The sequence below is a fragment of the Gobio gobio genome (genome assembly GCF_949357685.1).
Source record: "Gobio gobio genome assembly, chromosome: 16".
In the NCBI taxonomy this organism is placed as follows: Eukaryota; Metazoa; Chordata; class Actinopteri; order Cypriniformes; family Gobionidae; genus Gobio; species Gobio gobio.
The window spans coordinates 31722874-31742999 of NC_137109.1; the positions used below are offsets into that span (position 1 = coordinate 31722874).

General features: G+C 38.3%; 1 protein-coding gene across 1 annotated transcript in view; it reads right to left on the minus strand.

The window, feature by feature from the left end:
* ablim3 (actin binding LIM protein family, member 3) overlaps positions 1-16550 on the minus strand; it is a 65916-nt gene extending 49366 nt beyond the window's left edge. The window contains exons 1-2 of the mRNA XM_079839263.1: positions 16116-16550; positions 6897-7034 (exon numbers count right to left, since the gene is read on the minus strand). Of these exons, the coding sequence (XP_079695389.1) occupies positions 6897-7034; positions 16116-16128 (151 nt within the window). The 5' untranslated portion in view covers positions 16129-16550. The remainder of the gene's footprint in view (positions 1-6896; positions 7035-16115) is intronic.
* Between the last annotated feature and the right edge of the window lie 3576 nt (positions 16551-20126).

A 20126-nucleotide genomic window follows, 5' to 3' on the forward strand; every position in this document is an offset into this window, starting at 1 on the left:
CGATTACTATTTTCATGTTATGGCCATTATCCTATAAATGATTGATATTAAAATTCAATATTTAAACAATTTAAACCAATCATATTACATGCTAAAAGTACATTTATAATATACAATATAAAAAATGTATATTTATTTCAAGCTAAAGATTACATATAACTGTGTTAATAAATGATTAAAATTTTGAAATATTCACTTGCTGAAAATGGGGACGTGCAATACCAATACCAAAACCAATAAAAATCCAATATCGAACAATACCGATAAAAATAGATAATAATAAAATACTGGTAATGTAATACATTTTGATCCAAGTCATCAGGTTTCAAATATTGTCATCAGTATTTTCCATAAAAAACATTGGGCATCCCTCTTGGAATTCTGGGTCCTACTTTGCCAATTTGAGATAATGTGCACAGGTGCCTTAGAACAATGCCCTTGTCACCTACAAGAGCAATAGAGAGAAAAAGTAGCTCAAATGGAACTGTAACTTAAATGTTAAAAAAACTCAAAAGTCAGTCAACATTTTATGTATTTTGAAGAATTAGATATTTTTTACAATCTCTTCTTTACAGAAGAAAGAAATGCAGAATGTTTGGAACAACATGAGGGTGAGTAAATGACAGAACATTTTAGGATGAACTTTCCCAAGTCTGAAAGTTTATGGATGGTGCTCATACCTGTGAGTCACCCACTACAGACGCTCAAGTGTAGGTGAGCTGGTCTGGATATTTATTGCTCCATTGCATTTTACTCAGACATCCTGTCAAGCATTCAGCTCAAATAACCCACGCTTCTAGTTAAAAAGCAGCAGATTTGCTTAAAGAGAGACCAGAAAATTTGATCATATGCTTGTGGTTCTGAGAGAATATAAACATTCTCTCCTCAAGTATTTATTCCTGCGTTTGTCATGCTGTTTTCTCAACGAATTAGTCATTTTTAAACAGATTTAAATAGCACTAATTATTCATTTACATCCATTAAATGTATTGGCCTACAGCAAATGCATTTATAAAGGTTTATGAATAATAATATAGTACTGTACAAGTAATTTTAATGAAGCAATACATCCCATTAAAAAAAAGAGATATGATACAGTCACATTTGACAGAAAACTAACATAATATCTACAGTGACCCGAGCAATTATTTGAACACACATAATGAGCATATGAATGTCATTGCTTCTTTTTGTGAAATTACCAGCTTAAAAAGTGTACTTGTGCAGCCCTTCTTCATAAATACCACTTATTTTGATATTTTGATCTGCAATGCAATGCCATTCAAATTTTTATAAGTGCTGTCCAAATACATTTTGGGGCCATGCATGTCTCTATGATATCAATAGCTGCACAGCTGTGATCATTATCTGTTTGCATTCATGTAGGAAAGAAGAGCCAACTAGAAAGCTAGAAAGGAGTCAGGAGGTCAGAACAAGTGTGTGACTTCCATCCCCCGCACATCGCTGTTGGTCTCCATTCTGACATTTATTTGAATAGCGGAAATAAATGCACAACCAAATATAGATTTAATACGTTTTCAGTGCCTGCACATCTAACAAGATGCCCACAATAGTAATGCAGAAACAAACAAAATTTGCCCTTGCATGAATATGTGTGTGCATGCATGAATGTGCATGAAACTTCAACGCACATTATGGCAGAATATGTCCCACCTTCTAAAAAAAAGTGCCAGTCGCTGATTGGTGAAGTCATTGCGTCACTGCAGATACCATTAGAAGCTCCAGTTCCCATAGTCCCGGTCCCAAAACTGAGGCTCGCACTTAGGACTGCACATGCGCATTGGCTGGTCTAGCCAAAAATATGCTTTATGGGACAGTTCATGTCAGATTTTTTTGCTGATTTGAAATATGTTATTACATTTTGAGTTCGGCAAGAAGTTTTTGAGATTTCAAGATTTCCCCATTCAAATACAGGACTTGGTCTTGGATGCCTGAAATAGCTGCCTGGAGGCGTTGCAAATATGGCTGCAGAGTGAACAGACTTTCCTTGAAAGGAACTTTGTTCACTGTCTACTGTCTACACAGGCAGATACCTTTTGAAGTTGTCATGAAACGACAGTTGCATTAGTCTTTTCTTACCTGACGTACTATCAATCCAAATGAAACATCTTCTTGAACAAGAAAAAAATATAGGGCGGGAATGATTTAGTGCATGGGGAATTGATTGGATGGTTGGATTATTGTCATTTGCTATTGCTGTGATCTCATGTAAGTGACAGGTTGTCCCGCCCTCAGGCCAGTAAACACATCATCAGAGAAGAGATGTTGCTGCAGGAGGGAGGGGAAGTTGTTGTGATTAAAGATTATAAGGGCACATGAATTAAAAAAAAACAATGATAAGCATGCCTCCTATCATGATGACGATGATAAAATGTGCGATTCATTTGAATTGTATCAAGAATTAACTACTTTAATACAGTCAAACAAGACCTGAAATAGCACCCCACTTACTAGATTTTAGCTAGTATGTAGCTATTTATTGTGGCTAACTTTGACTAACTTTTTGTAGAATAGATTTTTCACTACAGATTTATATTATAACTGTGGCATGTTGTAGCTATAGTTTCTAAATTTGTAGGTAGTTTTTTTTCTTAACAAATGGTGTATATATATATATAGCCATCAATGGTCTTACCTGTAATTATAGCCTTACTTTAAAACAACGGCTACAGTTAAACAATTAAAAGAACTATGTTAGGCAAGTGTAAGGGCAAGTACAAAATATAATCTGGACCTTTTTGAATTATTGACCAAAAATTCAGTTTTCCCCATGTGCAAAATGTGTTTTGTTCTAATTATGACTGACAGGAAAAACCTGACCTTCAGATTTTCCAAGAGATGATGTATAGCTGAAATCGTTAAGAGCCTGATGAACAGTTAAGGAAACTGAGCAGAAAATAAAACATTTCAATTCAAGAAACCAAGTAAAGCTAGTTTGACTTCCAATGGCACTTTGAAGTGGAAAATTCTGTCAAACTGTTAAGGGTCTAGCCCAGGTGCTTAAATTATATCAAATACATTATATATCCTACGTAAACAAGTAAATGTTAACTATGCTATTGGTTTTGTGCAGTTATGTTATCAACCAACTTTGCATGTGTGGATGGTACTACAAAAGATAATTTTGCAAACAAATTAATAAATACATACATAAATAAAACAAATAAATAAAAATATCTCATGAGGGAGTGTGCCCTGGGATTTAACAAATCCTTGGGAACGTTTGGGATAATGGGAGTACACAACAGCATGAAATACATTACACTGTGCAAGTGTTTTTTGGATTTTATTACAACAATATTGTGCTAAAATAGTTTTTGTTTTTTTTATCTATACATTTCTCCCACTTTGTTCCCTATCTTGTCTTTTAATTTTAGTGCAAAATGAGTAAAGCTGTTTGTTGTTATGATGACAAAAAAACGTTTTAAAAGTAAAAATTTTAGGCTGCTCGGCCTCAGTGGTCTAACATCGCTCGTCAATGTAAAAATTATCAAGATGGACAATCAAAGAAGGCGGGTCTTACTGTCACAACGCAACAAGAGTTAATGGAAAGATGTAAATGGATGTAAGAGGATGTCTTACATCCATAAATAAAAATATCTCATGAGGGAGTGTGCCCTGGGATTTATCAAATCCTTGGGAACGTTTGGGATAATGGGAGTACACAACAGCATGAAATACATTACACTGTGCAAGTGTTTTTTGTATTTTATTACAACAATATTGTGCCAAAATAATTTTTTTTTTTAAATCTATACATTTCTCCCACTTTGTTCGCTATCTTGTCTTTTAATTTTAGTGCCAAAATGAGTAAAGCTGTTTGTTGTTATGATGACAAAAAAAGTTTTAAAAGTAAAATTTTAGGCTGCTCGGCCTCAGAGGTCTAACAGCGTTTGTCAATGTAAAAATTATCAAGATGGCCAATCAAAGAAGGCGGGTCTTACTGTCACAACGCAAGGAGAGTTAATGGAAAGATTTAAATGGATGTAAGAGGATGTCAGTATTAGAAAACTGTTTTACAATAGAAATGTTTAGAGACAGACAGTAATAGACAAGTGATAAAATTTTTCTGTTTTTAATTTAAAATATGCAATCATGATTCATTTAATTCATAAATTAATGTGACAACGAGACAATAAACTTTTGCCATTTCAACATATTGGACATACGAATAAAAGTGAATGTGTGCACATTTTAAAATAAAATAATTTAAAATAGTTTAAATTGATTACTTCATAACTACAATTAGACCTAGAACTTATTTTACCATACTTATTTTACTTATTTATTCCCTTAAACCGCTTTTAATCATTGAATTATTAAATGCTTTATTATTGTTATTAAAATGATTAAAGCTTTTATTAAAAAGCTGTCTATATGCAAGCTAGCTCACTAGGTTTTGGAACAGAGCCTATGACTATGTATGTTTGACTGTGGACATGTGCTTCATACACAGGAAGTGAGTACCGGTAATATATCTGGCTGCCTCCCCTTTACACAAACTAATCATTGGTGTGTCCTTGAAAACAGCTGGTTGTGTCATACCTGTATGTACAGCATCCACCTCTTCTCATGCCCAAAGCCTGTGTAAACTCCCACAAAAAAAAAAAAAAACATATCGACTGCCTCAGCTTCAGCTGTATCTACATGACCTTGGCCCACATGTTTCTTCCTGTGTGCTTGAGTGCTTGCTGTTTCAATTAACTAGACTATAATTCCAAAAGTATCACCTTTTCTTTATCTCCTCCTGTTTGCAAAGGCATGTCGTCAAGTAAAGCCAACCAATATAAGCTACTTGATTGTAGCCCAAACCAAATAATTCCATTGCAAACTATTGATTTTAGACCGGTTACCAAGACAGTCAAGGATTCCAACAGCCAAAGCATACATGCCTTTTGAGATTAAACTGCAACTCTGATCGATAAAACCAATAAAAGGCTCATTGGAAAAACATGCCTCTAACTACGTTTTTGCAAAACCCCAAAAACTGACCTGTACATACAATACACTGCAGTTTCCAGCTGAAATAAACACTAAAGTGACAGTAAAACACCAACTTTTATTCCTTTTCACACAAATTATGATTAATGGGGTAGATTATCGATCAATAAAGACTTATTTTTGGGCGGTTCCTTACACAATAGAATGTTAATATGATCTCAAAACACTTTTACAATTTGAAAACAATCTTACCACATATACAATGCATTTAGCTTACATGGTACTGGACTTTATTTTCACATGCGATAGAGCATTAACCTTTTGAGCAACTCACCGGAGATTTCATTTCTGTACTGCAGTGATACATACAACCGACATAATAAAACGTGGCCAGATTCATGTTCATCTGTTTCGGATAAAACTGAACATGCTTTTAGCACCACTTACTGTACATATCACTATGAAAGTGTAACAAAATAATCAAGAACCAACATAGTGTCAGTTCAGAAATGTTGCCACAGATACGTTCCTTTTTTTTGCACCTGGGTATAAATAATACACAGACTCAATAAACAAACAAAACATTATGGGCATACAAAATCATCCATGTTTGGTTTTTGGCCTTACAAAAAGGTCTGAAAGCGGATTGTCACATGTTTACGAACACCGGCAACTGCGACTCCAATGTGACCCCGCTGACCTGTGACAGTACATGCTGAGTGAGCTGGGATTCCTGTGAAACACCCCACAAATGTTGCCCCTTTATCCAATTAACTGGGCCTCAAAGCCCCACGGCTCATCAGCACACTTCATCTCTCAACCAAACAAAACACAGCATGCACAGAAGCCGAGCCATCAGTCACCGGACTGTAAACAAGCCACCGTTCATTGTTCCAAGCTGGAGATATGAGCTGTTGAAACAGCAGTTGGACTTCCTACACGCATAGCGCACGGCTAACACTCACACACACACAATAATATATAGCGCAAATCTTGAGATAAGTGGTGGTGTTAGAGGTGAAATACATTATTGCTCAAGGCCATTTTCATGGAAGATAAGCAGCCCTCGGAAAGCGGGAGAATTTAAGAGGGAGAAAGCAAAAGGGAAAAGGACTGTTATTGTTGAGTAACTTCATGTGCTCCAAAGCAACTCGTGATGTCATAATGGAGGGAGGGAAGGAGCTTGCCATTCTCTTTCAATCGCTCCCACCCCGGCTCTCCATATATGAGCCCCCCTTCTTCCTCCCCCCAACTATGCCCTAGGGTTTGCTATGGGAGGCTGCTATTGGTTGTCGGTTTGATAGTGCAGCTGAGAATAACCACCAACCAGGGGCAGGGTGCCCCTCCACACGGTTACCGCAGCAACCCTATAAATGCAACGCAGGGACCATGTGGCAACACCAGATTGAGTATAAGCAAGGAAAAGTAGCACAAATGCAACCTTATAAAAGCTCATTAAACCACAAATTAGTCTATCACTCAAAGGTCTTACTTCCATATTTTTAATCTAGCAATCCAAAGGTGAGGATTCCTGGTTCACATTTGTTTAACATTTTAATTTATTGACGTCACTAATGTCAGTGATAATTGAGGGCAATGCCATGGGGCATCGCTGAGCTAACATCTTGAAGATGTGAGGCCAGAGGATCTCATTATGCAACAGGTCCCTACTTCAGACAGCCCCAGGAGCACAGCCAGCATCATTAAATCAGAAATCCACTGCTTCTAACCACTGATGCCAAACTGCTATTAGGTCAGAAGCAGAGAGCTCTACTTTAGTTCTTAATGAAGTGCTATTACCGAATAGCATCTATTGGAAAGCGTATATCTGAAACAAATCCAAGCCAATATGCAAGCTTTTCCCATAATTAAAAGTCGGCTCTGAGAGGTCACCAGCATTTCCAATGCATCGCGTAAAGGCAAAAGACTCTTACCTTGGCAGGTGAAGCATTTGATGTGAAAGTGGACATGTTGCACTCGTACCACCTCTCCTTTGCACACCTCCCGGCAGCGAAAGCAGTGGATTGGTCCGGAGCTCCGTTCACTGTTGCACGAGCTTTGCTGATAGGGTACTATAGGGGAAAAGACAACAAGGCACTAAGCAGCGAACATAAGAAGACCTCATTGTTATTGGCTGATATTAGGCTTTACAATGCTGTGATGATTGACTATTGGTTTTAATTTACAATAAACATTTACAATGATTTATTTTTAATAATCTCTAAATAAATCATTATAAATGCTTTTAGCATTTGCCAAACACAAAAATTATTATACCTTTATTAGTATTGGCCAAAATGTTTATATTTGTGCATTGATGTATTTTGTATTGCTCTCTTTCTCTGTATTGATGATGGCTGGATGTTTTGTGCTGATTGCCCTCCTATTAAAGATGCATAACAGGCATTCAAACACTCAGCCAGTGTATAAATCAATTACTGTGCAATCACTGTAGCAACTGTTGCTCTCGCTTTAGTCTAAAAGGATTTAACTGGGGGAAAATGTTGAAAACAGCAAGGGCACATGCCCTACCCTGATCTCCATTGTTTCAGCTACAATACTGGCAGCAGGGCAGAACTGCCATGCCTGCGATCAGATTCATCAGCACCACGTTCCCACAGCTCTGAGAAAGAGAGCCAGGCGACAGCCAAGAGCAAGCTGCCCTGGTAAAGCAAACTGGAAACTAGGTTTTAATGAGGGTTTTATGTGCATGTTGGAAAAGACAAATGTAATCAGCAAGCATAATGTGTCAAGTCAGGAAGTGATACTGATCAGATAAACTCATACAGGAAATGATCTCTTTCCTACAGCAAATCGTGGTTATCAACGTGCCTCGATCTCACCTGAACCTGAATTATTAGGGATGCAGCGATATTAAAATTCTGGCCGACACATACAAGTCAATAAATATTTTCACTTTAAAGCAGATAAACGATAAATGTAACAGTTTGATACTAAAATTAAGTCAAATTAAAAGTGAAATGTATTGGTAAAATAGTCATGTATCTAAGGGCAGAAAACTAAATATAATATACATTTTTGAGATTTGCAAAAGATTATATTTAAAAAAAAAAGATTAAATAATATAACAAAACATAAATAAATGATATGTATGTTAAGTAGGCCTACATATAGCATATTGGTAAACTGGTCAAGCATCTGAGGGCTGAAAAGAGCATTTTCACTGCAACAAACAACGTCTTGTACTAGAAGATCACTTCACATATTTTCAGTCTATTGGAATAGAGAGTTTCATTGACTTTTCTTCATCCGTAGCTGAAGAACAATGATCCATTAATGCTGTTATGCCTACTCCAGTGGCTCAATCTCACACTGATAATATTGTAAGCACTTATTCCTTTGGCAAAGCAACACGCTGCCTGGCCGACTTCCAGGGCTGTTTTCTGAATTCTGTGTGTGGCCCTCAGCTCTGCGAGACGCTCTGAGCCAACAGTCTTTTGTCAGTTTAGAGTGCAATATAGTCGTGACGCTGTTAAAAGCAGATAACAGCCACACAAGAGAAAATACGAGATGTTTTGCAACATCACGAAACCAGAAGCATTTATGGTAATGTGTGAGAGCTATTTTCCCCAAAGCTTTGCTTTTCTTTGTACCGCAAAAACTGTGAGATCCCCATAAGCTTTCACATACAATAACACTCAAATAAACAGAGGTGACACTTCAAAAGAGAATAAACTACATGCCGTTAAAAGACAATCTGTCTTTCAGGCATCATTCATCTGTCATTTATGGGTGTCGCTGGGCTGGAAGCCCACTTGCAAGAGGGTCCTCTGGATGAGTGTAAACAGGCTGTGTAATCCCACATGCACAGAGGTCAGGGGAGGACATGCACAAAGGATTAAAGTTTTTAATGGCTCCTACATTAGAAACCTTTCATTCATGCTTTAGTAGAAACTATTACTTTAATGGAGGCTAAAATCTAGATTCAAATTAATTCAAGTTTTAAGAAGGAAACTGTCTATTATTTATACTGACTTGACAGTCTTCACAGTTCAAATAAAAACAAGAAGATCCTCAAATCCCAAAATAGGTCACTCTGAGTTTTTACATTTTAAACATGTTGCAACAAATTCCTCTCATTTGCACAAAAACAACTCTGTTATACTCACACAAAATGATTAAATAAAATGCTGAATGTACTAAAGGGTGGATAGTTCTTCAGGGAAACTTCAGAGTACTAATGTTGAGCAATATGTAGCAAAGGGCCGGTAACATCCGGCGCAAGGTGTAAGGTGATAACCACAGGACCTAAGGGGCCACTGCTATTTCTGCCCTCAGCAAAGGAGCCTCCTGCGGATTATAGTCACACAGGATTGTGGGAGAGTGGATGTGACAAGGCTGCTCTCAATTCCTCCATAGCCAGGCAGAAGAGAGGTGTAAACAAGACCTTATGGCCAGACAGAGTCCACTTATCCTTCACAGTAATGAGCACTGGGTGAAAACCTTTAAATCTAGTGATAGAATTAATGGCGAAGTAACACTCCCGTTTCCTTAATAGAGCCAGAACTTACTTGGGACAAGAATAATACTGACCAGTATACAATATATTCTGATATTTTTAGACCAGCAGTGGCCCCTTAGGGCAAACAGATGGGCACGAGTGCATTTGCTATTTAAACAAAGTGGCGTTGGACGTGAAAATGATAACTGTGTCAGGCTGAAACTATAGCAAAAAACACTTGCGTCGCGCCTGGCGTCACATTGCGCCGGGTGTATGATAGGGCCCTTTGTGCCGATAGACTGAACACGTAATACGCATGCGCATGATGTCAACATTTTCACAAATGTAAGTTTTTGTAGCTTACAAGGAGACGTTAACTTTATCGTTTTCAAAAACGTGCACTTTGAAACCCATTTTTCAAAAGTTTGCATTTTCAGGCCATTTCACCGCCGTTGTTGTGTAACAGCCCCTTAGAGAATTCAAAAACCTGTTTGAACTACGGTAGTAGACGTGGGCCTCTGGAGAACCTGACTAAATTTGATATATGACTACTGTTACATTCAAGCCAACACTGCTGTAGCGACAGGAGCTGAACTGACCCTGTCAGAAAAATGATCACTCAAACCAGCCAAACACAAGGTCAGACAGAATGAGGTCTGAGGGCCTCAAGGACTTGCTCCGGCCTTCGATCTGCTCTTGAGGTTTCTAATGATTTGGGATTTCAACTAAGTTTAGAGAAATGTGTTGGGTCAGGGTCATTGGATGAACATCCCTAGTGTCACTCTATGAGTTATCTACCTTTATTTCTTCTACAAGAGATGATTCCAGCAAAATCCTTTAGGAAGTTAGATTATAAACATTTACTTTTATAAGAACTATAAGAGTCAGTTGCATTTTAGCATTGCTCATTGAGTTGAGACAGAGGACACTACAGGAAACCAAATATTCTGGGTTATAAGCTTGGCCCGCAAACGGAGCCTGCCAAAATCATTCTGATAGGAAACTGGAGACTGTAGAAAAGATAAATAACACAGACAGAGGAGCACAAAATCTACTCAAGAAAATGCCATCCTTTGCGGTTTAAAAAATAAAAATGCGGAGAAATGATAAGGAGGTTGTGACTAAACAGTTATTCCCATATACAGGTATGTAAATATCTGTTTGTCAAAGCTAAGTTAAAGTAGCATTAAGTAGCATTTTCTTTTCCATTGTTATAATAGCAAGGAGCCGCAATCCAGTCAGCGCATCCAGACACTACAACAGTACTCTTTGTTTGTAAAAAATACTCCCGATACCATGTGCCTTGCAGACATTGTACTAACTAGACCAACAGTGAAAAGCCACTCCATGTCCATCTACTGGTTTTCATATCTACATGGTCCTATAGAAAGAGCTCCATCAAACACATTGCCCTGAATATGTAAGCCAGAGGAAATGCATGGAGAATTAAATCTTTAGAAAGGATCTGTAGGAAATTCGACCCTGACAAGTGTTAGCATGATGGTGTTTCTCTTTTGTTCACAGTGCTGCTAAATCACAACGTTGGGCTACAGGAATGACAAATGGGTGCTGACGCTGAGCCGGACTGCACTCCAGATGGGATGAGAGTGTGTTTACGGAGCCATAGTGGGTCTACGTCTGCTGACACACTAGCTCAGATCAAATCAACTCCCAGGTAGAGCTTATGCATTATGCAGATAGATGCTACAGTACAGAGTAACATCACGGCAGATGCTTAGTGCATAATATTTTATCAGGGGAGCCATTATTATAACTGGGCAATTTTTAAGTTTGTAACCTCCTCTTTCTGGGAAATAATCATTTGATTTTAAAGGGTTAGTTCACCAAAAAATTTAAATTCTGTCATTAATTACTCACCCTCATGTCGTTAAAAACCCGTAAGACCTTCGTTCATCTTCGGAACACAAATTAAGATATTTTTGATGAAATCCGAGATCTCTCTGTACTCTCCATAGACAGCAATAGAATTAACACTTTCAAGGCCCAGAAATGAGGTTTTATTAACAAAGTTCGGGAGCAGCATGTTCAAATGATCTATCCAAAACAACTCGTCATCAGCAATTACCACATCTATCCTATCAACATGACATGAAAGGGTTAGTTCACCCAAAAATGAAATTTCTTCCATTAATGACTCAACCCAATGTTGTTCCACACCCGTAAGACCTCCGTTCATCCTCGGAACACAGTTTAAGATATTTTAGATTTAGTCCGAGGGCTTTCAGTCCTTTGAATGTAAGTGTAAGCACACTTTGCTGTCCAGGTCCAGAAAGGTACATCCGCGTTCATGACGCCACAGTGACACCACAGTGACGCTAAGACGCTGTGACGTGTTATCTGGTATCTGCTATTGCACCAGATAACACGTCACAGCGTCTTACGTCAGCAGCGTCACTGTGGCGTCGTGAACGCGGATTCAAACTAAACCGAAAGAGAAGACAATGCTTAATAAAGTCTTCGTTTTTGTTATTTTTGGACCAAAATGTATTTTCGACGCTTCAAAAGAGTCTAACTAACCAAATTATGTCACATATCGACTACTTTGATGATGTTTTCATTACCTTTCTGGACGTGGACAGCAAAGTGTGCTTACAATTACATTCAAAGGACTGAAAGCCCTCGGACTAAATCTAAAATATCTTAAACTGTGTTCCGAGGATGAACGGAGGTCTTACGGGTGTGGAACAACATTGGGGTGAGTCATTAATGGAAGAAATTTCATTTTTGGGTGAACTAACCCTTGAAGCCTATATACAGTGTAGCTCCCGCGCATGTGTCGTGGTGCACACGTGATAGAACTCGAAAGTGCTGCACGTAAACTGCGTAGGAGACTGACAAAGGCTAGAATGAATTTGTTGAATAAAGTCATTATTTTTGTTAGTTTTTTTGTACCAAAATTATTCTTGTCACCTCATAAAATTAAAGAGAGTCACATGGACTATTTTAATGAACTTTCTGGGCCTTGAAAGTGTTAATTCTAATATTGCTGTCTATGGAGAGGTCAGAGAGCTCTTGGATTTCATCAAAAATATCTTAATTTGTGTTCTGAAGATAAACAAATGTCTTATGGGTTTGGAACGACATGAGGGTGAGTGATGAATGACAGAATTTTCATTTTTGGGTGAACTAACCCTTTAAGGGTTTCAGCCACCACGTTTTAACTGGGCGGTATTCTAGTATTTACCTAATGCTAGTTCATGAATTCTGACTTATTTACACTGTTAAAGAGTTGAATTTTCAGGCTAAACATCGCCAAAATGTCTAAAATTAGTTGGACGTATGACAGAGTATTTCTGTGCCAAATACACTCCAAATACACTCCTTCCGCATGCGGAGCGCTCACATCAACAAGCTGCGTTCGAGTTATGGAAACCGTCGGCAGCACTGGCCTTTTGTTTTTAGACCACAAAATCAACAATGTCACTAAAGAAGTGTGTTTCTGGTTGTGAGGGAAAGATAACCTTGTTCAGCTTCCCAGATAACCCAATGTTAAACAGTGGATGCAGTTTATTTTTCCGGAGCAGCAACGGAGTTCTATAAGTGTGTTTGTTTGTTCCCTTTCACAAGTTGAAACCGGAGAGTGAAACTGCATCAAATGTCTGTGTTTTGTTGGCAATCAGCACGTAAGTGCATATAATGTATACAACACGAACGTATCATGAATAGAAAGTTGTCCAGGGTGGGATAATGCCAAGAATGTATTGTGCATGTGTGTGTGTGTCGGCTGTTTTCTGAAAAAATCGGTACAGCCGAGCGCATCTATCTTTTATAAATATGATAAAGACTCTTTGGAGATATGAAAGATGCAATACTACTCTATAGGTACTCATGAACAACGATGGAACAAAGGACAACGAGGAACAACATTGGTTCCCCTTTTAGTGAACAGTTCTCAAAAGACTTTATAAATAACCTTCTTGTGTAAAAAGGTTCTTTATGGCAGGCCTTCTCAACCCTGGTCCTCAAGGCCTACTGTCCTGCAGAGTTTAGCTCCAACCTGAATCAAACACACCTGAACCAGCTAATTAGGCTCTTCAGGATTACTAGAAAGCTACAGGCAGGTGAGTTTGATCAAGGTTGGAGCTAAACTGTGTAGGACAGTGGGCCTCGAGGACCAGGGTTGAGAATCCCTGCTTTATGGAACACCACTACATTCCAATTAAAAAAGGTTATATTAAAAAGTGTACTACTGAGCGAACTTTAAGTCACTTAAATAATATTCATGAGCCAAACTGAGGGTAATAATGTGCCCTCCCTTCCCATTTTTAAAATCACTCCGGCATATAATTTATAAAGCAAAGTTTGTGAATAATAACGTGCTTTGTCATAATGGCAGTAAATGAATCCAATGTTTTCTTTTATGAGCACATAACACAAACTTAACTTATTCTATATGCTAATAGCATGACAGTTAATTCAATTACTTTTGTTTGTTACTAATATTGATTCATGCTCATTTTATAATCACAAGCTCCATCAATGTCAACAGAAGTGCATTCATTTTACAGATGGCTGTAAAGGATAATAAGGGTGCTGCGGTTACAGAAAACTGTTGTATGGAAAGTGGTGTTGACGAGGTCTGAACACTAAAGGCGAGCCGGGTTCCACCTCATTGCTCTCCACAGGGCTGGCATGACAGGACAGTGGTGACAGAGGCACTTCTGTAAATGTGTGTGCTAGCGTGTGATTGATGTGAGGGATGCTGAGTCGTGAATGCTGACACAGGAGGAGCAGGGTAGGACAACTTCAGGAACCTTAGGCTGGACTCAGAGTCATTGACCGATTGTTACATCACCTAAATGATATTCATGAGCCAGGCTATGTACCCCCACTCTTCTTTTCTTCCTACGCCCTTCCTAATAAGCAATCACTATCTATCATTTACTAGAATCTTTAAGGCACAGAAATCTTTGATATTCACTCTGCTGAAAGCAGGAGAACAAAGAGAACGAAAGACAGAAAGCACAGGGAATGGAGAATAGATTGAGGGAGCATTCCGCTACTCTTTTGTCTGTATGTTCTCTCAGTGGTGCAGAAAATAGAGGGCAGATGATAATGGCAGTTGACCATAAGAAATGTGGGGAGCAGCAACTGAAGGGAGACCAAGTGACCTCTGTGTAATTGCTCAGCATTTTCACTGGCTCAAGGCTATCATGCCCAATGTAGTGTTCAACACGCCATTGTGCACGGCAACTGCTCCATTCAAATGCCATGTGTCTGCATGAGTGGCAGGTAAGTTTGAGACGTGGTGTCAGTTGAGCAATTTCTACTGAAAAAAGAGCCTATTTGCGAAGTCAAAAATGTTTGGTTATGTCATGAACTTTACGTGCATGTTCTGCAAAACAATCCAGGTCTCTTGTGGACCAGACATGCCTGTTCATTTGTTGGTAGCTCCACTAGTCCTTTTTGCCATGAGACACAACCCTCGCCATCTGTCTGCATCTGAAAACACTCGCTCTCCATACGGCATGCACGCTGGTAGCAGCCCCATCCCCAGCTGACAGGCAAACGCTTTGAAAGAGTGAATAAGGCAAGCTCAATTGGCTGATGTGACATTGTTTTATCAGAGTGGGCTGGTGCTGTGAACTGTGTGTCCTGAACTAAGGGGAAAATAGAGGGGGGATTAGTTCAGAGAGTGGGACACATGTGGGCAAAGCTTGTCCGTCCGCTCATCAGCTGAGAATGCAATTTAACGGCTTGCTGCAAGAATGCAAACCATTTCTAATCACAGAACAGCGAGGCATTTGCCAAGTAGGCACAAACAAACAGGGAAAACGACTCTGTTCTTATAAGGTTCAGCTGAACTTTTCCCATAAAAGGATCATTATGAGATGCAGCGGTCATGCCCTTCCCTTGCAACATCAGCTGACTGAAGCACAAGCCTCAAAGGAGAGTTGGTCACTAACGTGATCTCACACTGGCCACCTCTCAGTCGTTTATTCTCTGTTGGTGTGCGTCTTTTCATCTGACATATTGCTACATGTAATTAGTAATAATGATTTCACTAATACTTTTATGATTAGATGAGAGCTGTATGAATGCAACAAAGCATTTCTGACTGGCACCAGAGTATGTCTAAGTTTTTAGAACATCCTTCACAAGACATTTGATCTCCAAATTGGCATATTTTGTCAGGATCATTTTCTACAGCTTTTTCAGTTCAGTTGAGTTCAGTTTGTGCAAAACAGTCCAAAATGTAGTTGAAATATCAACTTCAGAACAATGTATTAGATGACCAAAGTCAGTTTTGAAGGAATGACAGCCCTACTTATCAATCCTGAGCACAAGACTCATTTGTCATAATAAATATTATCATTGTTTTTGCTGTTGTTGATCAAATAGCATTATATTTATACAAAAAAGAAAGAAATAATAATAATTATTATTATTATTACTAATAGCCTTTTATTCTTTTTTAATAGTATTACTATTACTATTATTATTATTATTCAAAATACCTATTCAGTGAGAATGTCTTTGGATGTCAGGAGCAAGAGATCAAAGCTTAAATAAGACACCGGAATAAAACAAACTGCTCTAATTTTACAAGGTCAAGATAAAGTTGATTTATTGTACCTTAAATTTACATATCTATCTGCTTCGGTTATTTCACATTAGTATCATTAATCTTTGCAATTAGACCAAGGTAACAATGCCAATAATTACTCACCACTCGTGCTCATGATGCTGAGACAATAATCCAAGAGTAGGCTAAATTTTAATATCCAGACCACAGCAGTCGCCTATTGTTCCACCGATAAAATCCAGTTATTGAGCCTCAGCTTGAAGTCAGAGTCGAAGTGTGGGATAAAAACTCGAGGAATAATTAACACAAATGTTAAAGCTCCCAATGTGATTCACGGATCACAGGAGGGCAGTGGTCAATTGGTTAATAATGGGAACGGTGGGCTTAAAGTAGTGCACCCCTTGAGTGCAGGGCGGACGACCGGCTTCAAATAAAGCGGAATGTTGCCTAGTCACATTCCATGATATGCTGCCGTTTCTCGAGTATAGCCTGAGATAGTGCTGAGCAGTGTTGCGTACAGTGGACGAGGCGCTGTCACTGTACTCTCGCGCTCGCATCTATGGAAGCGCGCGCCGGGGTGACGTCAGGCAGCGGACTGGCAAGCGAGCGCAGGGCAGAGCAGAGCAGCGTGTTTCCTCTCACCCATCTACACTGCAAGCGGACGCAGCTCTGGAAAAAAGATTTGTTGATTATAATGGCAACGCATTGTTTTTGTCGTTTGCAGCTGATTTGAGGTGTGAGGTCATGCTGGGGGAAAGTTGAAGTGTAGGGTGGGTTTTCACTGATTACCGCATTTACTGTATATGGATGTATAGCGCCCTCTTATGCAGAGTTAGGAAAAACACAATGTAAACAAATAGGCTACAGTAGAGAAATTGGCTTAATTTAGGAATCTGCCCAAGCTTCTTACTATGACAAGTAGCCCTTTTGGAGCAGAATTATGTTCCAGAGAAAGAAATGTGACCACGCTATGCTAAATGTAGCCACAAATGATAATACATTTTTACGTCAAAAAATAACAAAGTGTGACATGATGCTCAAGACAAAATGATGAAGGCCCAGATTAAAACATTGTTAACTGCACAATATTAACTATTCAATATATATATGTATATATATATATATATATATATATATATATATATATATATATATATATATATATATATATATATGTATATGTATATGTATATATATATATGTATATGCATGTATGTATATGTATATATATATATATATATATATATATATATATATATATATATATATATATATATATATATATATATATATATATATATATATATATATATATATATATATATATATATATATATAATCTTGCCAGCATTTTCAATTAACTATATATTTTCTACTGGGTTAACATCATTTTGCATTTGCGTTTTTAGAGCCAGTAGGCCTACAAAAACTGACTACCCTGAGAAATATTTACTTTTTAATGGAATGTTTCCATTAAAAAAAATCCATTATAATTTTTTTTTATGGAGAATTAAACCTGTTTTTATAAATAAACAAAATAAAGATGGCATGCTAACTTACAGATTCCTGAGTTTTTCTTCACATCGACATATTATTAAAGTAATTACAAATTAAGGTTAGTGAGGAAAACCTCTTCCCTGCCAATCTGCCATTTATTTTACTCTTGATGTACACTAGTAGTCACTCTTGTACACTAGTAGTCACTCTTTTATCACTTTATGTCTCAAAGGTTTGTGCGTATTGCACCATCTCACTAATCAACCCAGTATGTATTCCTTTCTGAAAGAAAAATAGATTCACTGTAAATATAGTGTAGATAACAAAGATATAAAAAGCAGTATGACTAACTTTACACCAGTGATATTTAGAAAAGTTATAAATCCCATCCACAAGTTCACTGTTTTTTTTTTTCTTTGTTGGTATAATACAGACTCATAGACCCATGGAACTGCATCCATAGAACTGCACCCCGAAAAAAAAAATGTATTCTATGTACAAAAAAGCCCTGGCCCGTGTGGAGACAGACAGACATTTGGATCTAACAGGAAGTCTATTATTTGCAGATCGTTCTCTTTTGTGTGTCCTAACCTAGTGTTACGAGTATTTTACTGACATGTGTGTATACAAAAACAAGGGCCAAGAGGAAACTGCACAATGGAGGGATGTGACAGGCGCCTCGCACACTCTACTTTTCTTCCTCTCTCAGTCTGTCTATCTAACTCCAGTTGCTCTCCCTGCCTCTCTCCTCTCTTTGCCTGACCATGCAGTGCTCTCGGTCTGACAGTCAGATATTTTGACAGGGCCATAAGGTTAGTGTCTGAGACAGACAGTGTAGCAGTCAGCATTGTTCTGCCTGTCATAGCATCAGCACTTCTTCACTCCCCTCCCATCTGTATGAAAGGAGTACTTCCTAGATATGTTTTTACATATCACATTTCATTTTTATGTCTATTCTGATCACCTGTTAGAAAGTCTATGTAGGTCAAATCACTAAGCCAGATATCAGTTATTTGTTAGGCATGTGCCATTTATCCCATGAAATGATTAAATGAGCATTATTAAAATGTACTGACTCACCCCACATAATTAGGGATCATCTATGAGGTCTATTTTATTCTCATCTGTTTGTCACAGGATTTTATAACCTGCATAGCTTTGATTTTACAGCCTGCATTTCTTTACTGGAGTGTGCACACAATGCAATCTTTTACTATGTGTATTTTCAGCGGATGTCGTGGGCTGCACTGTTAATCAGGTTACTGGATTTACCATTGTACTGAAATATGACAGAGTCCACAACAACAGGAAGTTGCTCTTCCTTAGGGCACTGGTACAAAGGGGCACCAGAACGCAGTGCCTCCCTGAACTGCCCCCACTGTTAGCTGCCCTGAGGTATATTTACCAGCCAGGGCTTTATTAGCCTTTTATTAGTTTTTGCTACACAAAAGCATTTTGTATGATGGGTATTTTCAAGGATGAGCTCCTCAAAAATTCAAGTTGTATCTTGTACTAAAGCATAAACATACCAGTTTGCAGGTATTTAGGAAACATGCTAAGTTCACATACTCGTTTCTCTGAAAAACAATGGTACACTCAGTTATTCTACATTGAAAGGTGTGTTCCATGTCGGAATGTCTGTTTTTGTTTTGGTCTGTGATTCCGCCCACTACCAATTTACCCAATAGTATTTCGACATTCAGCCAGTTGGTAGCAATAGCGGGTTGACAGTGTAGCCATGCAAGCCAGCAAATAAACTGGGTCAGAGGTCGCAGATTCTACCCGACCTAAAAAGCTTCTACATCAATCTAAAAAGTCACTACATTCATCTAAAATCTCTATGGATGGGGGAGCCTTAAACAGACTGTCTATTTGCACTAATTGTACACTAAGTCTCCTCGAGGTATGACTCACTTTGTAGGCCAAAGAGTGGAAACGAGTTAGCATTTTAGCACTTCATTGTCTTTTGAATGGGATTTTGGTTAAATGGATGAAATAAGGTCTGTGGTGAACACAAGTTTAAGACACTTTCACATTTTATTCTACATAAAATACATCAGTATTACCCCTCTCGTGATTTTTTTTAAGCCGTTACGTGTCTTGAAAAAGGTGTGGACAAAATGTGCAAGTATTATAAACTTTCGTTGATCACAGAGATTGTTTTTTTTTTTTTACGATAATCCAAAAGCCTATATGGGAAAATACTATTGGGTTATTGTTGAGGGAATCAGTGTGATGCTTACTGCAGGTTGGCATACAAAGTTACGTCATACCTGCACCACTTGTGCTTGCTCGTGTCCTCAATCTGGCAACCTGCGTGAGCATCGAGTCTGAGGAGGAGGGGGGCGGGGGGGTTGGAAACAACTCTCTCCAATATTTTGAATTTGGACTGCAGTACCCATTTCAACCGCTAGCTGTCAATTTTACATACGGCAACTTTATATATATATATATATATATATACATACACACACACACACACACACACACACACACACACACACACACACACACACACACACACACACACACACACACACACACACACACACACACACACACACACACACACACACACACACACACACACACACACACACACACACACACACACACACACACATTTCAAAACTGAACTTAAATGTGAACTTGAACCAG